We start from the raw sequence: 26,073 nt of genomic DNA, 5'->3' as shown, positions 1-26,073 counted from the left end.
GACAAGATGGGTGAGGTAATATCTTTTATTGGACCAACTTCTGCTGGTAAAAGAGACAAGCTTTTGAGCCACACAGTGCTCTTCTTCAGGTCTGGGAAAGGTACTTTGAGGGCTTGTCTACACTGCGACGTTGTCGACAAAACTTTTGTTTTTCACGGGTACTTAAAAAAGCCCCCCTGAGAAAGACAAAAGTTTTGCCGATGCAAGTGGCAGTGTGACTGTGGCTTTGTCGGCAGGAGCACTCTACTGCCAACAAAGCTAATGCCGCTCACGGGACTGGAAGTATTTTGACGGCAAAAGTGCAGACAAAATACTGACAGAGAGCATTCACACATGCTGACTTTTAGCGATAAGGATGTGTTGACACAGCCTTGTCGCTAAAAGCTGCATAGTGTAGACAAGCCCTGAGAGTCACAGCTAAAAGCAAAGTGGAATAGATTGTTTAGCATAAGTAGTTAGTGCATACTGCAAGGGTCCATTCAAGGGCCTGTTAACACTTCTGCAGTCATAGGACAAAAAGAGGGGGTTTCTGCTCCACCTTGTACTAGGCACAGTTTATACGACATGGATAGGTTAACATAAGATGCCTTGGGTTGCCCTAGCAGTGGAAGGTCTTCACTTAAATTTGGCTCCAGCTGACATAAGTGCCTCTCTATGCCAATTTAGGAACACCATCACCACAAGTGGCGTAGAGTAACGGTAGACGTAATTAGGTTGACACAGTGTTAGAGTAGACACTGTGTTGCTTACATTGAGTGTTACTGGCTTTCTGGAGCTATCCCACAATGCCCCATACTGACAATACAATTGATACAAGTGAGGACATGTATCGCCAACACAAGGAGCCAACCGTGCACACATAAGCGATTTAATAACTTCAGTGGCTGTATGCCGATGTAAGTTAGGTTGACATAATTTTGGAGTGTAGACATGGCCTTAGCTGTGATGCTCGGAGTACCTTTTCCAGATCTGAAGAAAAGCTCTGTGTGGCACGAAAGCTTGTCTCTCTCACCAACAGAAGTTGGTCCAGTAAAAGAAGTACCTGAGAGACAAGATGGATGAGGTAATATAACATTTAAACAAGGGCAGAAAATGTCTATGAGATGTATTCAAAATGAGAGGTAGGCTCAGATATATATGAATTACTGCAGTAGCACAAACCTTAATTTCTGGAACTTCTCACTTATAAGTGCATGATTTCTCACCTTTGGTACTGAATTAATGCTACTTTTTTCATTTGAAAAGAACGGAACCTATATCCCCGCCTTACCTATAATGTTCACTTTGAGTGAATCCTAAAATACACATACCCTACACTCATAAAAATATACAACAGCTACACCCTAAGACTTCAATCATGAAATAGATCCTGGCAGGCAGCTGTCTGCATCCATGTGGCACACAGAGCACCATTAAAATCATTCAGGCTCTATGCAGGCACAAGCATAGACTCAGACAAATCCAATTGCACGATCGGGGTCCAATTTTATCTTCTTTATTTGATCTCAAGGAAATATGCCAGGAAGCATTGCTACATTATACCTAGAACTAAAAATCAAACTTCTGAACAGCTTCAGCAAAATAAGCTTTCCTCTCTTAGGAAGTTCCAAGTGCCTTAAGGATGAAAGTGCCTCTTCTAATGATGAAATTTAATGAAAATATTAGAATTAATAAGCCTAGAAGTTAAAGAATCTTCTAAAGCACCAGCAAAAACTAAGAAAATATGTTTATTTTATATTTTCCCTTGGATTTCTTTGACATTCCAGTGCCAATTTCTGTAGTAAAGTTAGCATAACCGTCTACCTGTACCTACTTTTAAAATTATACTTGCAATATACATATTAAAAGAGCCTTCTGTTCTGCAGTTTCTACTATCTGGAATAACCTCTCTCTCTACCTCATCAACTCTCAATCTCATTCCAAATGTCATCTGAAAATATCTTTTCTTCTTTGCTTATATTTCTTAATTTCCTTCTTTCCTATATATTATTTGGCTCTGGTAATAGACTTCTGTAGGTATTAAAGTGTATACATTAACATTATACATATGTAGACAATTTTCACATATAAATCATCAGATTCCCAATATGCCACACTATATCAGAAGTTAAAAGCTATGCTAGTAGAGATATAGGCTTTCAGTGATGGAGCATTTTTCTGAAATATCATTTCATATATCTACCACTAATCAAACAACAACATTTGTTTAGTCCAACATCCAATTCAAGTCTAACATTCATTTGAAAATTCGGAGAACTTGGTCACTTATGGTAATTCAACATTCTGCCTGCCTGGTAGTCTCTAATCTGATGCGGTTTTATTTCCAAATTATCATCTGAACTAGATTCCAAAACTTGTTTCCCATTAACTTTTGTGTAAATAGACAGATTCCCAAATGGCATTAATTTTGGCCCATGTCAAGAAAGATAGGTGTTCTCTTTTAGTTTCCTCGCAAAACACAATAGTGAAAATTCATCCTTGAAATCCATTACTTCTTTTTTATACTACTACTGACAGTGGGACTTTGGCTCCCAAGTGCATAAGGCCATGTCTACACTGCAGGAACTATGCCAGCATAGCTACTGTGCTGTAGCTTAATCAGCATAATCCCGCAGCCTACACGGATGGGTGTAGGAACACTAGCTCCCTGAGCAATGGTAACTGGGTCGACAGAAGCAGTTCTTCCACAGATCCACCTGTGCCTATACTGGGACTTAGGTCAGCATAGCTCCATCACTCAGGGGTATGGATTTTTCACATCCCTGAGCAATGTAGCTATGACAACCTCAATTTTAAGTATAAACTAGGCCTAAGTCACTTTTGAAAATGACATGTAGGCTTCTCAGTCTACTAGGGATTGCAATGCCGAGCACACCAATGCCTAAATACCTTTAAAAATCTGGGCCCAAGAGGCTGATTCTCATTTACACTGGCATTTTAACACTGCTCTGGCAGTGTAAAGAATAAATCGGGTGCAAATGTAAAGTAGCTTTAGTGAAAATGAGAATCAGCCCCCAATATTTTTTCTGATGCTTAAAAAGGAGGGGGCAAAAAATTTTCTTTTTAAAAAAGAATTATTAAAAGGATCAAGGAAATAGTTGCAACAGATGCTACATTTGTATCATCATTACCTGAGGCTTAGTGTTCACTGAAGTGAAAACTTACTGACCTTGGGTCTTGCATACACCTATATACATACGTAACTTTACCTGCTTGGGACCACTCACAGTGAGTAAAGTTAAGCATGTGTGTAGGTATAGGCAGGATCAGGGACCTTGCTGTCTTCTCAGGTGTCCTACAGCAGCTATAGTCTCAGCATAGAAAACCATGTTCATGTTAGGAAGTCACACGTAATCATATATAAGGCACTAATAAATAAATAAATAAAAATACCACCACCTCCACCTAGCTCTGACTGCAGCAAAATTATTATTTTCCCACAGAGACAACAGTTGGCTGCATTCGTCTTCTCTTCTTCTGGACTGTATATAATACATTATAACAGACATACCCCCAAGCACGCAGCCATCTAGTACAAAAAATTCTTTAATATTAAAAAGTTATGGCATAGTCACTGTACCGTATGTCCAAAAGCAATATTTTAAATAAAAGCATGTAGGCAGTGATAAGTTACAATAACACCAACAGTTGTATTCATGAACCTATCCTCCATGAACTTATCTAATTCTTTTTTGAACACTTATTACTTTTGGCCTTTCCATGACGAGTTCCACAGGGTGACTGTGCGTTGTGTGAAGAAGTACTTCCTTAGGTTTGTTTTAAACCTGCTACCTATTAATTAAGGCTGAAATGTTGATCACAACTTTGGACACTACTGTAACTTCTCTCTATTAACCAATATGATCAGGGACATGACCCCAAGCTCCAGGTGTCCCTAAGCCTCTGATTGCCAGAAGCTGGGATGGGACAACAGAGCATGGAGCACTCGATAATTGCCCTGTTCTGCTCATTCCCTCCAAAGCACGTGTCACTGGCCACAGTTGGAAGACAGGATACTGGACTAGATGGACAATTGGTCTGATCCAGCATAGCCGTTCTTATGTTCTTAATGATCATTTGAAAAGCATAGCTATAGAAACACCACATTAAGTTTTTGGCTAAAAAGCAAAAGTCAAAGATGCAACAGTAGATATTGTTACAAAACCCCACCTCTTTCTTAACAAAATATCTGTAGAGATACACAGATTTCCATTTGAAGTTATGATGTGGCAGCCATGAATCACTATATTCCTTTCTCCTGGGGGAATTCTGCACCAAAAAAAAAAAGTGTGCATATTTTAAAATTCTGCAAAATTTGTCAATAAATAAATGTGGCTCCAGCATGGCAGTGGGAAGTACAGGCCACTGGCTGCATTAGGGTGGGAGATCACCTTGGCAGTGAGGCTGCACCCAACCCTAACACGGTGCAAGGGCTGGGCTTACCCTGCCCCTCTGCGCCAGGTGCACCAGGGTGGGTGGGCAGGCTCGGCCCAGCAGGATCCAAGTATGGAGGGGCTTAGTGTGGAGGGATCCAGGTGTAGGGGAATCTGAGTGCGGTCGGCTCAGTGGGAGATCTGGATGCACAGCGGCTCATTGTCGGGGTCCAGGTGCAGAGGCAATGGGACACTGCAGGGGATCCAGGTGAAGTGGTTGGGGCTCAATGGAGGGCGGGGGGGGGGTTGGTTGTGGGGAGATGGGGCTCGGTGGGGAGGGGTCTGGTTGCTGGGGGAGTGGGCTTGATGGGGTGGGGGTCCAGGTGCAGCCGGCTGGGGCTCAGTGGGGTGGGGGTCTGGTTGTACGGGGCTCGTTGGGGGGGGGGTTTCAGGCGTAGGGGAGTGGAGCTTGTGAGGGTGAGGTTGATGGGCCTGCTTAACAGGGAAGCCCCAGCTGCTGCTGAGGGGGAAGCCACATGCTGGGCGCTTGCTTCCCCCCACGATTCTCCTATCCCCTTTTCTTTCCCATCTCATTCCCCCTGCCCCATGTCCCATCCCCCCCTCACTCCCACATTCCCCTTCCCTTGCCCTATTCCACCCCTTTCCTTCCCCACTGCCTCTTCCCCCATCCCCCTTAGAATCATAGAATATTAGGGTCGGAAGGGACCTCAGGAGGTCATCTAGTCCAACCCCCTGCTCAAAGCAGGACCAATCCCCAATTAAATCATCCCAGCCACGGCTTTGTCAAGCCTGACCTTAAAAACTTCTAAGGAAGGAGATTCTACCACCTCCCTAGGTAACGTATTCCAGTGTTTCACCACCCTCCTAGTGAAAAAGTTTTTCCTAATATCCAACCTAAACCTCCCCCACTGTAACTTGAGACCATTACTCCTTGTCCTGTCCTCTTCTACCACTGAGAATAGTCTAGAACCATCCTCTCTGGAACCACCTCTCAGGTAGTTGAAAGCAGCTATCAAATCCCCCTTCATTCTTCTCTTCTGCAGACTAAACAATCCCAATTCCCTCAGCCTCTCCTCATAAGTCATGTGTTCCAGACCCCTAATCATTTTTGTTGCCCTTCGCTGGACTCTCTCCAATTTATCCACATCCTTCTTGTATTGTGGGGCCCAAAACTGGACACAGTACTCCAGATGAGGCCTCACCAATGTCGAATAGAGGGGGACGATCACGTCCCTCGATCTGCTCGCTATGCCCCTACTTATACATCCCAAAATGCCATTGGCCTTCTTGGCAACAAGGGCACACTGCTGACTCATATCCAGCTTCTCGTCCACTGTCACCCCTAGGTCCTTTTCCGCAGAACTGCTGCCTAGCCATTCAGTCCCTAGTCTGTAGCTGTGCATTGGGTTCTTCCGTCCTAAGTGCAGGACCCTGCACTTATCCTTATTGAACCTCATCAGATTTCTTTTGGTCCAATCCTCCAATTTGTCTAGGTCCCTCTGTATCCTATCCCTGCCCTCCAGCGTATCTACCACTCCTCCCAGTTTAGTATCATCCGCAAATTTGCTGAGAGTGCAATGCACACCATCCTCCAGATCATTTATGAAGATATTGAACAAAACCGGCCCCAGGACCGACCCCTGGGGCACTCCACTTGACACTGGCTGCCAACTAGACATGGAGCCATTGATCACTACCCGTTGAGCTCGACAATTTAGCCAACTTTCTACCCACCTTATAGCGCATTCATCCACCCCATACTTCTTTAACTTGCTGACAAGAATACTGTGGGAGACCATGTCAAAAGCTTTGCTAAAGTCAAGAAACAATACATCCACTGCTTTCCCTTCATCCACAGAACCAGTTATCTCACCATAGAAGGCGATTAGATTAGTCAGGCATGACCTTCCCTTGGTGAATCCATGCTGACTGTTCCTGATCACTTTCCTCTCATGTAAGTGCTTCAGGATTGATTCTTTGAGGACCTGCTCCATGATTTTTCTGGGGACTGAGGTGAGGCTGACTGGCCTGTAGTTCCCAGGATCCTCCTTCTTCCCTTTTTTAAAGATGGGCACTACATTAGCCTTTTTCCAGTCATCTGGGACTTCCCCCGTTCGCCACAAGTTTTCAAAGATAATGGCCAATGGCTCTGCAATCACAGCCGCCAATTCCTTTAGCACTCTCAGATGCAACTCGTCCGGCCCCATGGACTTGTGCATGTCCAGCTTTTCTAAATAGTCCCTAACCACCTCTTTCTCCACAGAGGGTTGGCCATCTATTCCCCATGTTGTGATGCCCAGCGCAGCAGTCTGGGAGCTGACCTTGTAAGTGATGACAGAGGCAAAAAAAGCATTGAGTACATTAACTTTTTCCACATCCTCTGTCACTAGGTTGCCTCCCTCATTCATTAAGGGGCCCACACTTTCCTTGGCTTTCTTCTTGTTGCCAACATACCTGAAGAAACCCTTCTTGTTACTCTTGACATCTCTCGCTAGCTGCAGCCCCAGGTGCGATTTGGCCCTCCTGATTTCATTCCTACATGCCCGAGCAATATTTTTATACTCTTCCCTGGTCATATGTCCAACCTTCCACTTCTTGTAAGCTTCTTTTTTATGTTTAAGATCCGCTAGGATTTCACCGTTAAGCCAAGCTGGTCGCCTGCCATATTTATTATTCTTTCGACACATCGGGACGGTTTGTCCTCAACAGGGATTCCTTGAAATACAGCCAGCTCTCCTGGACTCCTTTCCCCTTCATGTTAGTCCCCCAGGGGATCCTACCCATCTGTTCCCTGAGGGAGTCAAAGTCTGCTTTCCTGAAGTCCAGGGTCTGTATCCTGCTGCTTACCTTTCTTCCCTGTGTCAGGATCCTGAACTCAACCAACTCATGGTCACTGCCTCCCAGATTCCCATCCACTATTGCTTCCCCCACTAATTCTTCCCGGTTTGTGAGCAGCAGGTCAAGAAAAGCTCCCCCCCTAGTTGGCTCCTCTAGCACTTGCACCAGGAAATTGTCCCCTACGCTTTCCAAAAACTTCCTGGATTGTCTATGCACCGCTGTATTGCTCTCCCAGAAGATATCAGGAAAATTAAAGTCACCCATGAGAACCAGGGCGTGCTATCTAGTAGCTTCTGCGAGCTGCCGGAAGAAAGCCTCATCCACCTCATCCCCCTGGTCCGGTGGTCTATAGCAGACTCCCACCACTACATCACTCTTGTTGCTCACACTTCTAAACTTAATCCAGAGACACTCAGGTTTTTCTGCAGTTTCGTACCGGAGCTCTGAGCAGTCATATTGCTCCCTTACATACAGTGCTACTCCCCTACCTTCTCTCATTCCCAGCCCCACTCCCTGTTGCACAGAAAACACGGAAGGGGAGCACAACTGGCATTAAGACCCAGGAGGCAGCACTCAGCTGCAGAGTCAGTGGAGCAGCCGCAGCTGCCTTCAACTAGTTAGCTCTGCACCTGCAGAAGGGGGGGGCAGTGGCACGTAACCCGTGTGCCCCCTCCTGCCTCATCTCTGTTTGGGAGGGCAATCCCCTCCAAAGAACTGCATCCATGGTGGTCCCCCTTCTTCCCCCCACTCCACCCTGCAGCTTCCCTTTGCTTCCCTGGCGTTTTCTGAAGGGAAGCACAGGAATTTGGGGGTGGGGGGGGGAAGGCGGGACTTTTTCTGCGGGCGTGCAGTCCTGCAGAACTCCCCCAGGAATAATTTTTAAGTGTTGGGTTGATTCAAGGAACCCGTTGTTCACCAAAAGTCACCATGTGCCAGCTTTATTGAGCTTGAACCCCTAATGCTTGCCTGACAGCCAAAACCGCCTTTTGAGCTCAGCACATCAACAAGGCGCCTATCCTGCTTTAGGCAGAGCGGTTACTAGAATTAAGTTGACCCTCACCTAGTGCATCTCTCCACCAATGCAGGAATGTTACTTGAGATTTTTCTGGTCTAGTTTTCAAAACCCAAGCAATGGGACTTCCACAACTAATCAATTCCACCATCAAGAAGTTTCTGCTAACATTTGAACATGCAGCTTTGGCTTTTCTACTACTAGCCACCTTAATCTGACCCAGATTGACCCATTTATCATTGCTTCAGAGCTGAAATATTCTCCTTGCTGGTGGTTAGAAAATTAGCGTTATCTGTTGGGGTGCTTCTATGTTAATCTCTCCTTCATTCAGACAGTAGAACTGAGATGATTTTTGGGATGGAGATCCCACTTAATTTTTTTCTAACTAAACCCACCATAGGTAATCTGGCTGTGGAGATCTTCCTGAGCACGGACAATGGCTTGTGTGTTACCCTTGTTAGTCTGTGACTAAACTGTCTCTGTTCTTTAACTTCTGTAAATAGTGCTTAGATGTTAATGCAATTGGCACCTGATGTCACAAGACCAACAGCCAATGGCAGAGAATCAGCCAGCTAGAAGTCAGAGAGGTTTGACCTTCAAAGCAGAATCTGAAGTTCTAGGCAGTGAGTATCCAACCAGTGCCTCCTAATCAAACAAGAAGGTACATATAGTTTCTTCTAGTTTCCAGGACTCATTGGGATTGGAATCAGATACTCCCTTACTCTTTGAGGCATACATCTTTTCTCTCTCCCCATGATAAGCAAAGCTTTTCAGAAAATTGCAGCATCCAAACTGTGTCTTCTTGATAGCTCCAAACCATTCTAGGAGGCATTACTTGCTGAAGCCGCTAAATCTCTCTCTACATCACCCTATTCTGCTGCTAAAGCAGAAACTTCTAACCTAGAGCCCAATATATTAAGGATCATCCTGATTATCAGTGTCTATTTCCTGGACCTTGAGCAGCCCCACACAGAAGGAAGTTGATATCCATGCTGTTTCATGTGCTTAACAGATCTCCATCTTTCACTATGGAATGGTGGTACCTGCTCCATACTTATGGTTGAAGCCACTTCCCATTGTAAGTCTGATTTTAAACATCCCTACTCTCCACTAAAATTCCCTGAAAAACCTCTAATCTCCCTGAAATGTCACATGCTACAGGCAAGAGATTTACTGGGAAGTTTAGAAACAGGAGTTTTTATTGAAGTTAGAGTATTTCAGAAATGCCACTTTCATCCACTTTAAATTTTCCATAACTTTTTTTTTATCATAATCTTTCACTGAAATGGCTTGGCCTAGAAACTCCAACTTTGTTATGCTATTGGCCTATGTTTAAATGAAGTGCCTTTTTATGTTTGAAGGAGGGTTTGGAGGAATTACAAAGATCCTGTTTTCACATATATACAGAGAATTGTTTAAAATATAATATTAAATATGTTTATATTTAAAAACCATGTCTAAACTGTCCTGTTCCTGATTAAACTTTGCTATAGGACGTGCTGGGCTGAGCCACAAGTGTGTGTGTGGGGTGGGGGGGGGAGGCTGGAGAGCCGGGAAATATACTGGGACAGGAGGCCAGGCAGGCTAAGAGGAGGCGCAGAGTTGGATTGGGAGGTAAGGGTCTGGGGTCATATGGAGGAGTGACACAGAGCAGTGCTACCTGGCCTCAGAATGGAGGGCGAGCTCTTGGGGAGGTAGAAGAACAAGAGCATGGATGGGATAGGAGACTGGCAGGTGATGGAAGCAGGAAAAGAGGAGGGGCATGGAAGGAGGCAGACAGCTGGGGAGGGATGGCCAGATTAAGCTGCCCAGAGCCTTAGGAACACTGTGACAGGAGGCCTCCTTGGAGTGGTTATGGCAGGGGCAGCTCTACCTTCCCTCCAAGAGAAGCAGGGGCAGTTGCATGCATCTGCCTTATTCCTCCCAGATGTGGTAGCTGGAGGGGGGGCCCAGTGCACACCCCCGCAGCCAGGGTGTATTTGCCTGGGTAGCTGGACTGGGCCCACTATAATTTTCTTCTCCTGTCACATACAAGGTCCTCTGCTGGGGTGGAGCCCCAAGGGCAGTGGGTCTTGGAATTCACACCCCATTAAGATGCATGGGTAGTTCCCCTTCTCAGAGCTATTGTTTTAGGCTATATAACTCCTGAGGGCATTCTCTGCCAAAAACATTAAAAATCTGCACACTATATTTTAAAATTCTGCAAATTTTATTTGTCAAATAAATGTGGAGGCTCCAGCATGGCATTGGGGAGCATAGGCCACTGGCTGCACAGAGGTGGGAGATCACTGTGCAGCTCCTCCCACCCCGGGACACAGATTCGATGGTGAGGCTGTTCCTAACCCTGACACAGCGCAAGGACTAGGCCTGCCCTAAAAGCACCCCCCCTCTTTGGCAGGTGCACCAGGTGGGGGCAGGCAGGCTCAGAAAGGCAGGATCCAAGTGTGGAGGGGCTTAGAGTGGGGGGATCCACATGTGGGTTGAGAGGGTTCTGTGTGGGGCAATCTGGGTGTGGGTGGTTCAATGGGGGATCCGGGTGTGGGAGGGATCTGGATGCACAGGGGCTTACTGGGGTTTTTGGGTGCAACAGTAATGGGACTCTGCAGGGGGGTCCAGGTGAAGGTGGTTGGGGCTCAGCAGGGGGGATCTGGATGTGGAGGGGATCGAGCTTGTCAGGGTGGTCTGGGTGTGGAGGGTTCAGTGGGGGGGGTCCAGATGCTGGGGGAGGGGATCTCCGCGGGGTGGGAATCCAGGTGCAGCTGATTGGGGCTCGGTGGGATGGGGATCTGGGTGGCTCGTCGGGGTGGTCCGGGGGAGTAGGGCTCATCGGGGGCAGGATCAGTGGGAAAGTCTGGGTATGAGGGGGTCTGGATGCACGGGGGTTGGGTGAATGGGGGAGCAGCTCCCTGTACAGGGATCCTTTCCAATGCAGCTGAGGAGCAATGGGTGAAGGAAGCAGGGTTGGGGGAGAGGGTTTGCAGAGCTTCCTGCAGCTGGGGGAGTAATCTCAGGGTGGGTCTGACCCAGCCCCAGATGCCGTGCAGGGGAAGAGGAAGTCCTGTTCTCCCCAGCCCAGCCAGAACTAGCAGCTGAGCGTGGCACAGGGTAGAGAGCTAGATCTTTTCCAGTCTCATCCCCTGCCCCACAGTGATTTACCTCTCTGCTGGCTGCCCTGGGCACCTGAAACATACTGCTGGGGAGGGTCACATGACCACTCTTGTGGCTTCCCTTTGCTTCCCCATCAGAAAGTTGTTTTTCTGCAGGGAAGCAAAGAAATCTGCGGGGGACATAAATTCTGCACATGTGCAGTGGTGCAGAATTCCCACAGAAGCACTATATGTGCACAGGCGGATGTCTTTGAATCAGTTAGACTTGTTTAACCTTTACAAGCTTTTTTTCACAATCATGAGATCTAGAAACTTCAAAATACTCAAGTGGTAGAAGCTGGAAATGAACAAAAAATGGAACCAGACACTCCCCCACTGCCAAAGAATTCTTCATCACTGACCATTCATCTCTCTGACTACCATCATCCACTAAACCTTAATTTTGCTCCCTATAATATAGAAGATTATGTATAATGGTTAACATACCAAATTACTAAAATTTAAAAAATCCTACTTCCTATTAAAGGGATCCATTTCCTAAATATTATAAAATTAGACTACAACATTAGCCACTGCAAAAAAGCTGCTCTAGATGCTATATTATTAAAAACACAAACCCACAAGCTCAACATATTGTATGCTAATAGAAACCTGCTCCACCATATGCTCAGCATATTTCATAATACAAAACAAATCAATTATTCCATTTCTGTAGATTAAAATATTCCTCTACTCCAGCAACACATCACACTGACACCTTACAGAGCTACACATTTAATTAATAAGATATAATATCAACAGTATGCATCCAAACATATATTTTTATTACAGAACAAAACAAAGAGGTAAACTAAAGACTGATTGGACAGTGTAAGTCAGGTGGAGTAATAAGTGAATAAAGAAGAATTATGAGAGTGGGAAGCGTCTAGATCTCTTAACTATTTATTTCCAGACTAAGTGTTTTTGTTTTTAAGTTAGAGAATATTTGTAAAGAAAATGTAATACTTTCGTGTGATGAAACATGCATTTAAATATAATCCTTTTTAATACAGACTTTTGCTTATATGTGTGTTACAGAGTCTGGAGAACATGCACCATAGTTAACAATCTTGCCTTCCCTCAGTATGAGCTGGTTAAAGCAAGAAAGTCAACTTCCATAGTGCCCAGGAAGTAGCTATGGGATCTTGAAATATAAGGTACAGCTCTCCTCTGCAAACTGCCATCCAGAAGGGATAAGTTTTTATTATTATTATTTTAAATATACAACCAGTCTAATATCTAGCATCTTGCACCCTATGGTATTTTAAGATCATGCCAAACAGCCCCAGTGCTTTCTTTTGAATCCGTGAAGGAGGATTCAGATTCAACAGCCTTAACACTACCTAATGGTTATCTGCCTGGCCAGGACAGTGGGGAGCTTTTATTGCCTTTGTGGAGGCATCTCATCCTGGTTCTCCTTCAAGTCAGATACTTTACAGATTAAGGCTGAGATTTTCAAAGCCACCTAAAGGGATTTTGACATCCAATTGCCTTTGAAATTAAATGTGTCACTAGAAATCTTTGAAAATCTCAACCTAATTTTTTGTTATCTGTTTCCCCCATCTATTTGGGACTAGAAATCTCTCTTCCCTCCTATCTGGCCCCTCAAAATGAGACAGAAGCACCTCTAGGACTCTCAACATGAAGAGAATGCTGTAAATTAGAAAAAACAGATCCGCTGTTTATTTTTGGTGGGTTTAATACTGCATAAAGACACTTTAAGTGGGCAGAGGTTCCAGTTTCTGCCTAGGTTAATTCCCTGAGAGTCATTTCTAATTCTTAGTTTAGAAGTGATTATCCCTTGGTAGAATTAGCAATCTAATGTAGCAGCCACTTTTGGAAGCTCCTTCAGAAGGTGGCTTCTGTGCAGGACAGCTTGCTAAACTCAGCCTTTTCTCTGTACCCACCCCCTGCATTAAGAAGCTGGACACTTGCTGAAAATGCCACTGGCTGGCTGGCAAAAAGTAAAGTTGAAGAATGGTAATCTCTTACCTGCTAATTTGAAATTTCCCAGTCCCTTTGTGTCAGTCCTGACACGGCAGCCCTTCTGTGAGACGAAAAATAGCGAAGGGGCTAGAGCAGTAACAGCAGTGGACCCAAATTAAATTCCCTGATCTGCCACAGACTTCCTGTGTGACCTTGATCAAATCATTTAGTCACTCCGTACCTCAGTTAAATGGTGATAATAGTACTTCCCCACCTCACAAGGGTGTGGTAAAGATCATTACATTAAGAGATTGTGAGGCGCTCAGATACTACAGTAATGGGATAAAGTACAAATATTACAGATATCCTCTCCTGTTTTGGTATCTGAGATTACTTTTTCCTAAACATTTTCAAACAAACCTTTTAGTGTTACTTTCAAATTTATTGCTTGGGAAGTCTCCAACTAAGCAGAATCAGCCAGACAGCCAGCCCCTTTTATAAAAGAAGTATATAACAAGATCTCTCCTTTTCCCTGTTCCCTCTCCATCTGCTGGTAGGAGGATTTACACTCTGGGCTGGCATATGAGGATAGGAGAAACCAAATGAACCAGTAAGAAATTACTGTATTATTGCTGGCTTTTCCTAAAATGATGAACAAATTTTATTTCCTCTTCACCACACACCAACACAGGCCGTAATGATGGTCTCATGATCTGACATGAATTTAAATGAATATTGCTTTGATTTATGGAAACTGCCATAATTTAAGAGATCTCATAGAGAAATTGGCATCTGAAGCAAGAATAAGTCAGACTTATCAAAATTCCTTTGCAATTATTTTGTATGGGTAGAAAAATTTACCCAACCTATTCAGAACAGGTAAATGGCTACTAAAGTGGAATTTCTGCACTGGCAACCATGGTTACAAGATGTTCATAATTGCTTATGACTGTGCGGCGCACCTTTGTACCAGGGCACATTTTGCATTGCAACAAAGGTAGGTGCCATACCAAGTGTCATTAAGCAAGCTAAAGTGTGTATTATCAAACCAGTATGCAAGGATTAAACTGTATGATTCAATCACACAACTAAATCCCCATTCAGTGCTTTGAAAGCTTACTACTAAGTGTGAAGCTAAAAATATGAGCTAACAACAGTCATCTATCTAGCAACCACATCCTCTTGTAGTACAACATCAAAAAGAGGCATGTCTGAAAACGTGTCTGAGAGGAATTAAAAAACATGTGTTTGAAACAGGGCCATTTCACTTTGGGACAGATTTTTTCCCCCTAATTTACAGAACACATTTTGCACTCTGGGGTATGGAATTCTGCCCAACTCACACCCATAGCGAAATGAAACTTAACGCATCTTTATAACAAACTTATAACATGCAAAAATGCACACACCTGAGGCCATGATTCTCATTTACATTACGGCCCCTTTAAAGCAGCAGAGTGATGTAAAGGGGTCCTTTGTTTAAATGAGAATGAGGCCCACAGTCATCTTGAACAGTCAGTTTTGCATATTACATTTAACACGTGAATGTTCAGCAACACATTTCCAGTCCACATGCAACAAACAAGCAAACCACACATTTGTCATACTGTAGCATTTTAAGGGAAATATTTGGCAGCCATATACAATGTACATCCCTAGAATCTGTAATTTCATTTTAAACCAGGTCCTACTTCAGCAGAGTGTGCAAGAAAATATATTTTAGTTTATGCTTAATTTAAAAACAAACAAAAGCTACATTAATCTTGTTTTTCTAAAGCTTGATCATCAGTTAAAAAAAAAAGTTTTCCCCAGAGCAAGAAATATACACTGGCAGATTCAGGGGAAAATTCTGCCCTTGGACTCTTATGCTACTCCCACTAAATTCAGTTGGAATTATTCCTGTATTTGAGAACAGAATTTGACCCTAAGTGCATATCTGATTCTAGAATGAATTATCTGATATTTCTTTCACAGACTTAAATTAATTATTTGTCACTGAGGGTAACCACAATTGTACGAATTACTACTGCAGCTTTTATGAACTTAAACTTAGACTGGAAACAGTGGGCATGAGATACTTTTCAGAAATTTTTTTTTTACATCATCTTAAAATGCATGTTAACATTTTTGCTGTGTTCACCATGGCTACACAAACCTGCAGTGGTCTGTGTACTAGTACTTAGCAACCAGTCTGCAGTGATGAGCAGAGTCATGTCACCTGAAGGGAAATTGCAAACAAAAGAAAACTGTTGGGCTTCATCTCAGTTTGTAAAGTTTCTTTGAAAGGCTACATTTTTCTTGGTAGAATTTAACCTAAACGAACTTACACATTCTGAAGTCAGAAATGAACTATGTTAAAAACAAATTACAGTGGTTTAGTTTTATATTTCTCAATAAAACTCAACATTGCACTCACTGAAATACAGACATTATTTGCAAATGTATTTGTTGAATGGTATTTGGCTGAAGTTGGGGCACAAGTGGAAACTATACAAATAACTCATTCCTTAAAAACAAAACATTTAGGGCCCTTGGTTCCCTTTGCTCCATGTGTGCGCACACCTCCGATTTAGGTCAATAAGGAGTTCTGTGGCCAGGTCAAGGGAAGGGTCTTGTGGTTCAAGGAAACACGCTCAACTTCTGTGTTGCTGAAGTGCCTCCAGATTGAACAGAAGGGCCAAAAACTGGGAACATTTATAATAAAGCACTTAGTGATCATCAGGGCTTTGAACTCACACTAGTAATAACTATGTGTTGGTTTAATGAAATTAAGCTGTGGGTGAAATTTTCAAAACTGCGTAAGTTCCACTTTCAGAAGTCACTTAGGAACCTAAGACCCACTAAAAGTCAATGGAATTTAGGCTCTCAGGTGCCCAAGTAACTTTTGAAAATGGGACGTTTATCCTGTCCTGAAAGTATATCTGATAACATATAAATGACAGAAGAGTCTTTTGTGGGCATGGAATATTTAATTTTTTCTACTTTAATTAAAATAATGGGAAAACCACAATCATACATAAGTCTTTATTTAAAAACAAAAACAAACAAAAAGAACCCCAGAGGTTAATACTATAGGCTATTAGAATTAAAAATGGCTTAAAGTTTAATCTTACAAAACTTATTTTGTAGCAATAGCATAAAGTAAATTATACACAAACTCCAGCACAATTGACTGTCAGCTTTTGATAAGCCATCCCAAACAACAGTCGACTCCAATTAGAGTGGATAACAGAGATGTCTACGGAGCTCAGGGGGGACAACATTTGTCTGATTGACAGATGTCTTTCCTGGAAGAACGCAATGCATACTGTATCTAAAACAGTTTGGCTCATTATTTATATGTTGGCTTTTAACACACAGTACGTCTTTACTACATGTAATACTCAAATGTATGCTATAAAAATCTGTTTTATAAAAAAATGTGATTCTAAGTTTCAGATTTGTGAATACATTAGAAACTCATGATCTTTTATTTTCTTTTGCTGCAGGGTTGTAATAAAGACTGCTTTCCACAATTACCTGAAAGGACTACATTTTTACAGAGGCATTATTTGTAGGGGAGATGTGTTGAGGTATTCTTCGTATTATACTGAGAACAAATATAGCCAGTTGATAAGTCAATTGCATTTTGTTTCTGCTATTTCTCCTCTTCTCATCAAAACATGAAAAATATGTATCATATTTTACCTTCACTGAATTATTATAACTATTTGAATTTTGGACAATCCATCATAAGAGCAGAAGCTGAATACAGCCTATCAAATTATCTTTAGGAAATATCAACACATAATTTTTAAGGACAGCTTTGTATTTGCCTACATGGCAAAGCTTTCATAAACTTAGTAACTTACACAAAATGCAAATCCAAAATTAAAATAGAGAAATGGCAATGCCTGCTTATAATATACCTTTTATAGAAACTAACTGTAGATATTTCCTGTTCTTCTCAACACTAAAATGCAAAATTATTTTGTTGATGGATTTCAACTATTTTAAGCAACATAATACCACTCAAATGCATTGAAAATATGTAAAGGGAATATAAACATGGCTTGAGAGCTATTGCTGAAAGCCAATAATATTAATTACTGACAAACATTGACCATAGTCTTTATACATCATATAACACAAAGATAGATCACCTACAATAGTACAATTTTATATATATATAATTTACTGACTTAAAGATTGATGGAACAATCTCTTGAAAAAGAACAACATACGAAGCATATTCAGAGAAAATGGTAGCTCACCTTCTGTGCCATTGGGTGTCATGGAATTATTATTTATATGAGAGTTATCAAGTTTTGGACCATTGGGGGATTCACTACTACCACTCAGTCGGCTATGCGGGCTGGCTAGATCCTGCATTTCCATAGACCTAAAATCAAGAAGCAGACAATTTTACGGATACGTTCAACTTTAATTATGGAGGATTTGTCCATACATCTAATCCATTATTTCTACTCGATTATAAAATACTTCGTAAATAATCAATAGTTTTCCATAACACAATCTTTTTTTCTCATCATAGAAGTGTTAACTCTTGCGTTATCACTCCATATATTCAACTCATGAGAAACAGTCATCTCTAATATTGTAACCCTTAACACAATAAAATATAAATATAGGAAACTATATCTAGGAGATTCCTATCACCTTACACTTTTTAAATTATGTGTAATGGGCAGTTTCATCAATGTATAAAAAAAACCATTCCCTTAGCAATAAGATAACACTGTGCTTTCTCAAAATTTACCACCCAATTGGAATTTAATGGGCCTCCAAACCAAATAAAACACTTGAAGCAATTGTTGAAACCTATAGTCTAGTGACAGGGAATGAGATATTCTTGATGTATGTGTTTACTCTGGCAAACTACTTAATTGTTCCTCTGTTTCCGTTGAAACAAATGCAGCATTAAAACACTATTATGTCTGCTCCCTTGTTTGCTCTGTGGATTACATAAAGTGTGCCCAATTGAAAAGGGATAAGGCAACCTACAGTGAATCCATACAGGCGTCAGTATGCCTTAATACTCTGCAGTACCGCAGCTGTCAGTTAGTCAAAATGAAACAAAAACAATTCAGATTCAATGCAAAAAAACAAACAAACAAACAAAAATCAACATTTATGCAGTAGACAAACAGCTAAATTCCACAGAAATATCTTCAATTCAACAATTAACAGTTTCATAAAAAGGAAAACAGGCCTCTGGCCATGATCACAGTTACAATTTTCTCAGCTTGCATTTGTTAAGTTTGTAAACAAAGTATACATTGCTTTAGTTTCCATTGTTCCAAAATCTTATGATAAATGCTAATGACTCAACTTTTTCTAAATAGTCTCTCCTGATAGAAAATTCGTATCGTTTACTTTTCTACGCATGCATTTGAACCTGGGACTGTTTCCACTTTAAAAAATTATATACTGAAGGCACTTTTTAGTATTTATTTAAAAAACAAAAAAACTTCTCTTTTTCCTTCCATAGTGGAAGCGTAAATAGTCTTAAACACAAATGTTGTTTTACCCATATGATTTTTCATGTCTACAATGAGATTATATTGCGGCAGCCTTGAATGCATTGTTTCACCTTAACTCCCCCTAGCAAAGCACAGCCACACATTTTGAAAGCCCAGCTACAGTTCTACGGTGGTTTTTGTTTTGTTTTCAAGAAGCAAGAGATTCTCTACCATTTAAATGAAAAATATTTTAGTGCAGAACCGAATTTATTCATAGCTTACAGACTTTACTGTATTTATTCACATCAGAAATCTCCAAGCATTGATGTACTATTATTCAGTTTAAAGTGGAAAATAATAATAAACGTTTACTTTTACCTGAAGTAAACAACCGTGCTTCTAAGCAGTACTTTCCATAGAGAGGCCAAATATCAATCATATCCTTACCTGCAGCTTTAGAAAACAGCAACATCTGAACTGCTTTGGGATTTTTGCACCTGCAAACCCGGGAAACAAATAGAAGCCTTTATTAGTCTGCTTTAACGTCAAACCTTAATCTAAACAAGGATATTACTGCGGATGACAATACTGTCCTTTAACCAAAAGAAAAGGAGAATACTGCAACAGTGAAAGGCATATTGTCTTTAAATTGAAGTCTCAACTGTTGTTTCCTCCTGCAGGTCTATCCCCCTCCTCCCCATGTCAGGGGGAAGGCAGCCAAATGACGGGATAGTGATTCATCACCGGCCTATGACAGCTGCAAACTGGATTACCCCTCCCCCAATCAACATGCAAAGCAGCCTTGCTAAGGTAGCTAGAAAGAGGTGTCTGGAAAAAGGTAGGTGTTAATGCAGGGAACATGTTGTACAGAAGTAGCTCAAGCAGTAAAAGCTCAGCATCCTCAGAAGATCTTTCATCTTTTGTTATCACTGGTTGAAATATATCTCCCTCCCACTCTTTAACTCAACAGTTTCTTAACCGTATCATGTTGGTTTTCTTCCTCATCTGTCTGTCATTTAACATTCAATAGATCAGATATTTTCTTAAAATGGGAAGTACATCTGCTACGTAGAGCTGAAAATCATTTATGACCAACAACTTGGTGCAACTATCTGAAAACCATGTCCATCTCTAAACAGTGCCAATTAGTTTTCTAAAAGATGTCACCATATTGCAAAATAGAACAGATTAAAATGCAGAAGAAAACACACTTCTGCATGACAGAGTTCTATTTGTAAGGTTTCTAACTATCTGTAAGAATTTCAGATACCAAACTTGAAAAGACTCTATAGTTCTCTTGTTAAAAATGTAACTGGCGTGAACCTCCCACTATTTGCTTTTGGTCATCCTGAGATTCAGAAGGGAGCTTGGATTTTACAGTGGAAACCAATTAGCAGTCTTCCCAGTTTAGTAAAAACAATAATTTCCAAACCCCAGCTGACTAGTATATTTTCATCTGATGTGATCAGAAAAACTTTATGAATGTGGATTCTGCTGGACATCACTTAATGGATTGCCTTAGATAGTAAACTTTTCTCTAAAACCAGTCACAATTACCAGCAGGTGATAACTCGCAGGTGAAGATAGGCTGTTGGCTTGAATGCAGAAACAAACTTCTCCAGCAAAGGTATACAATGTCTAAATGTCTACATTCAGAATCTTTCATGTGCATTTCCATTCAACCTGAACTGACATCTCTTAGATGATCACAGAACAAAGAAACAAGAGAGATGAGGCATTTTAAGTGCCATAAAAATCATCCAAGCAAATCTCACTTTATGTGTGTGTAGTTTTTGTTATTTTTAATCACAGACAGAATTACTACTTCAGCAAGAGTAAACTACTGCTAGAGGTAGCCAGGCAATGTATAACTTTACAAGTGATGTCAAGAAGCATGCAATAATGCATACAGAAAAACTTCAATCTTTTTATAACTGTGTATTTAAAGTATTGCATAGTGTGCTTTTCAATGCTTTTTACCAAGCCAAATCAAACTGAAATATCAGATGTGTGTTTGCAACAACTACACCATACTTTTTTTTTTTAAAGTAAGAAAAAGAAAAATAGTCAGATGTAAGATGGAAACTTTTTTACTCTTAACCACTGAAACTGCAGCAGAATGCCTTAAGGATATGTTCCTCTACTGGTACTTCTATACACCTGGAATAAATTATAGGTGAGAACTAACTTTGTTTTAAGAGCTATCTCTGCTTAGTAATGTGGAAGGTCATTTAAAATACGTCTCAGATGAACAAAAGAAAAATATTTTCTTTTTAAAAGAGATATATATATATATATAAAAACTAAATGGCATAGTCTCCAAAGTATATTTTTAATATTATTATTACTTTATCAACTTCTGAAATGCATTTTATCCTAACAATTCTAATTCCAAAATAAAAATTAACAAAAATGTAGTTACTCACAAAATAATAGTTTTTATTAAAAAAAAACAATAAAACTTTGATTCAGTTAGTGTGGGGAAAGAACAACTTGCCTGTATGTTTTTCAACTAGATGTAGCCTAGAAAATTAAATATATACCTTATATGTCCTTTTACACTCTCACAAATCATAAAGTTCATATCCAGGATCTTCATTTTCATTAGGCATACTTCAGATATATTCCTTTGTGTCTCAAGGATTATTTAAACCATGTGTTGTTCGTTACCATATTTAAAAATGGCTCTTTAATCAAAATAACTTTAAAACAACTAATCCTCACTTAGGCTGGTCAGCTGAATCCACACAGTGGTCCAGGAAAAATAAATCTACTCTCAAGAATGCGAATGCAGACAACAATTAGACACAGATGTGAGTGAAATTAGTTACAGTTTACAAAATGCTACACTTCACATGCTTTCAGTTTTTTATGTGTGGTACAAAATTACAATGTAGTAAAGAAACAAACTTATGATGACGAGGGAGAAAAACACATTTCTGGGTGGCGCTGGCTCACTCTTATATGATTGCCCACCTTTGCCATGAGGCTTCTAGATAAATGAAGCTTTAAAATACATTCTAGTAGCTCAATAATTAAACAAATTTCTCCTTTAAGCAAAGGGAAAAAATGTTTTGGCCTTAAGAGTCCATTCAAGGGGGCACATAAAAAATACACAATGAAAGGTTTTTTTTGCTGTCGCTCGCTTATACTCTGCATCCTGATTAGACTAAAATTGCCTAAAATGATAAATGACATATAGATTCTTCAAAATGCATCACAAGTTATTACTATTTATAATTTAATTATTTTAAGTAACTTTCACCTCTTCATCTTTAACATGGACCACAGATTCTGGGACTGTATTATATATGACAAGGAAAAGAAAGGACAATGATATCACAGCTACTTAAAATTCACCCATTTAAGAATCTTAAATCAGTAACATCAAATTCTGATTACTTAATGAGGTATTTTAAGTTTGCCTTTTTTACTAATTAAATTTATAATTCTTCACAGATGTAGGTTTTGTTGATGTTCAATTTGTCTCTCTCATTTTGTTAAACCTCACATAGTACTCCACCAATCCACTGAATAGCCACATTAAATCTGTTAATACCATGCTCTTCAACCCCAGAAATTATTTCCAGAAGGCAAACTTGCTTTGAGAGATCACCAAACAAGACTTAAGGTACACATTTTATCACATTTTCCCTACCACAGAGCTCAGGATGCGGAGGAAAATTCATGACTTTTGCACTGTTTATTATACTTCGCTAAATTACAAATCAAAAGCATCTGACAGAAGATCATATATGAAGCCAAAAAGTTAATAATGTTCTGTGAAAAGTAAACTGTAAATGGGAAGGGATTCTAAATCTCGGCAGCACAGAGCAAATAAAATGTAGGTACTTGTCTAAATTATGGGTTTTCCACAGACTTTTTTTGCTTGCTAGAAGCAATTTTTATTAAATGACTATAATTTAAAACATTTTTTCCAGCTGAAAATAAATTTTCAAAGTGAAAAAACTAAGCTTATCCAAATAAATATAGCTGGCATATGAGCTAGTTTTTTTCAACCACAGTTCTACTCTACCCAAAAATTTCAAAGACAATGGCAATTTTCTAATCAGAATATTTCTTCATAGGAAAATATTGTCAGTTTTAACAGCATAAACTATACATATTTTTTCAAAACAGCATTCTTTTTCTCTTTGAAAACATTTTCCATTCACAAATAAATGTAATGATTTCAAAGGTAAATGTGAAGAAATTAAAGGAAAAACACACTAGAGAAAAAAGTCACCTCAGAAACTGGCAAACTCTTTCATTACACTTTCACTCTTCTTGTAATCCTACCAATATACAGAAGTACAGAATATATGAGGAAGTCATGTTTCTTTTTAATTCAAGTACTTACTTCAAAGACGAGATTAAAAAGAATAATTTTCAGAACAGAAGCAAATGATCACAGCTCTCTAATTTTTAAATACTAGTTTATTTTTTAAAAAATACTACCTTTCATTCACCTATTTTCAACACTTACAAATGAAATATTTTGACATCTGACTGAAATGTGAACAGTATTATTCTCTTTAAGAAAGAAGTACCACTTCGTGTCAATACTTCTAATACATACAGAAATTTTAAAATGAACAATGAGCTTTCTGGTCTTCAAAGCATTTTTTGGCTCTTACAAAATATTTTGTAACTATCAAAACTTAGAAAATGATAGCTTTGCTTTTGGAGTTGCGCATTCTTATGCTGTGTGCTCCAGAAGGTGAAGAGTGGCTCAGTTAGGTTTCTGTGTCTGTCACCACACAGATTTTTCAGGTTTAAAAGACTACGGCTGCTCAATAGTAGGCTTTAGTAATAAAACGGTAAGGAACTCCATGACTTGTGAGTGTGTATGTATGTACATATATACACATTTATACACCCTTAATTATCTCAAATACTCTGGACAAGCAATTTCAGTAAGAAACTGTAAATAATACTTATTCTGAAAAGTATGACTGGGGCTAAAAGAATTCTGACTACACAGAAAACAGTATTTTAAAAAACTTCCTGTCAACATTGTCTTTTTAATTATTTGAGAGACAAACAGCATTAAAAAGTTCCATACAAGTTTTATCAATTCTTAAATTTTGTTAGTTTTCCTGCTTGTCTCTTCATTGAAATATATCTGCATCTAAGGAATGATTTTAAAGTCAGTGACACCTCTACTTTTATAGAATAAGTCTTTTACTACAGCAGCCATCCATTTTATTGATGTTTGTAAAAAACACCTTAAGAAATACATACTTGTGAATCTTTTGTGAGTCTTGATTGCTCAAAAGCAAGATGTAAAATTTATTGATACTTTAAAGAGCTTTAACTTCCGGATTCTAAGTTCTTAGTTCTAAATGAGCCACATAAAATGTCAATAAACGTCATATATTTTAGCTGTATAGATGTTTATTCTGTCTTCTCTAAAAGTTCTCCTTTGCAGAACTGAATCTTTTGCCTGGTGTTTGGAAAATTTAAACATATTAAGCAAAAGGATTTCCTGCTTCAGAAAGTACTGTCAAGATCTCTGTAATGCATTCTTCCTCCAAATTTCTTCATTATTTTCTCATGCTCTTGCACCTCTTCTTCACAGGTCCATAGATTGTATATACCCTCCCCCCTAACAGCTCATCATCGTGTTATTTATTTTCAATGAACCATTAATACTGCACGAAATCAAATAGGAGGAACAAAACTCTGACTGAATACAATAAATAGAGCCATGTAACATCATCTGCTTTGAGGGAAGCCTACAAACCCAAGCCTAAAACATAGCGAAAATTAACTGTTAAAACTGTTGATTTATAATTAGGTATTAACCTAATCATGAAATGGAGAACGTACTTATGGATGAGATCTCATGCAAAGTTGCTGAAGTACTTGGGAAAGTACACACTGTTTTGCAATTAGGCCATTTCATGAGGTTGGGTTTTTTTGTTTTTTTTTAAGCTTCAACAGAAAAGACCTAGTGTTATCTTCCTTCTTTGCATCACAGGACAGCTGTTGTCACTCCATGCAATTTTTAAAACAGCCGGTTTGTACTTACAGTGATTGGATCTGCTGTATCCACCAGTTTTATGAGCTCCCTTCACGTTCTCTGACTTAAACCACCATTCCTCACATAGCTTTATTCCTGGGTAAAGTATTGTGCTCAGCTCTGTTGCCGACTGCCCTGGTTTTTAGTAGCTCTCACTCGAACACGAGAACAGAAGTGAAGCGTCTCTGGAGGGCAAACCCGAGCTCAGAGCAAAATCTTGTGTGATTGCTGCTGCAGGCTCTGCCTGCAAAAGCGTCGGGGGTGGGGTGGGGGAGCAAGTTTTCCAGAAAGAAAAACCACCAAGTGGACTTTCACAGGAAGACTTAGAGTCGGAAGTGGCACTGGGGAGTTTGTGTCTAGCACCAAACTCTGAACCATCAGCTCCCACTGTTCTGTTTAGTAACAGCTTTGAGGAATGGGCTGTTCCCCCCACTGAACAGCAGCAGATAATATCTGAGAGCCGTAGACAAAGAAACAGCAGAATCTTCATGCCTTCTATTTGTTTGCTCAGTCTTGTAGGTCTGCCCATGTAGCCTCGGGGCTTTTTGTTTTGTTTTTGTAATGCAAACCACAGCTATTCTCCTGTCCGAACCTTATTGGTTTAAAAGTAACAATTGAAATGAGCCCTGTGCTGCCTGACTCAACCTTGCTTCTATAGAAAAATTTAGTATGTAAATGAAGGAGCCTATGATATCCGAATAAACAGCTGCTGTGGGTGAAGAACAGAGCTCAAGCGCTCTGTCAACAAGCAGTGTCTCTTTCTCCCCCAGCTAGCCATTCATACCCTTTGGTGGCAATTACACAAGAGTTCTTTTTCATCTTTTTCTCCTTCTCACTAGAAAAAGCAGTGAGTTTTTTTTTTTTTTTTGTTCAGTAATATATTTTTAAAAATTTAACTCAGTTTAAATGTGCCCGTTTTCATTAAGCTAGGTTTAAAGAAAAGCCACAACAAATAGAAAAGCTGGAATTAAACACACATTTCCTCAAAAAGTGAAGCTAAACAAGGATATTCACAGAAACACCAAACCACACAAAATATAAGTGTAGACATGCAGTTCTGATAGATATTTGATAATAAATGTTACAAATTCAAAGATTACCTGGTAAAGAAAATGTCTGCTCATACTGTACAACCTTTTTCACATTGAAGTCTGCCCAATGCAATGTTAAGCTAAATAACACAATGTCTGGAACCTTCTAACAGTGCATAACATGCAGATACATGTGAAATACCTGTATGTCTCAAAACAATCAGAACTGAGTTTACAAG

At 40.1% G+C, this 26,073-nt stretch overlaps 1 protein-coding gene across 6 annotated transcripts in view; it reads right to left on the bottom strand.

The window, feature by feature from the left end:
• The window catches only part of EYA1 (EYA transcriptional coactivator and phosphatase 1), a 113,040-nt gene extending 95,347 nt beyond the window's left edge, over nucleotides 1–17,693 (bottom strand). For 3 of the 6 annotated variants that reach the window (XM_077808966.1, XM_077808967.1, XM_077808968.1), the window contains exon 1: nucleotides 17,570–17,693. In XM_077808966.1, the coding sequence (XP_077665092.1) occupies nucleotides 17,570–17,693 (124 nt within the window). Of the gene's footprint in view, nucleotides 1–1,549; nucleotides 1,564–15,467; nucleotides 15,535–17,569 lie in introns of all 6 variants that reach the window. The other 3 variants (XM_077808969.1, XM_077808970.1, XM_077808965.1) reach the window with 2 other exon arrangements.
• Nucleotides 17,694–26,073: the final 8,380 nt, after the last annotated feature.

Source organism: Eretmochelys imbricata, chromosome 2 (genome assembly GCF_965152235.1).
Source record: "Eretmochelys imbricata isolate rEreImb1 chromosome 2, rEreImb1.hap1, whole genome shotgun sequence".
Lineage (NCBI taxonomy): Eukaryota > Metazoa > Chordata > Testudines > Cheloniidae > Eretmochelys > Eretmochelys imbricata.
Note: the sequence above shows the minus strand (reverse complement) of the source record. Positions and strands in the feature narration are given on the sequence as shown.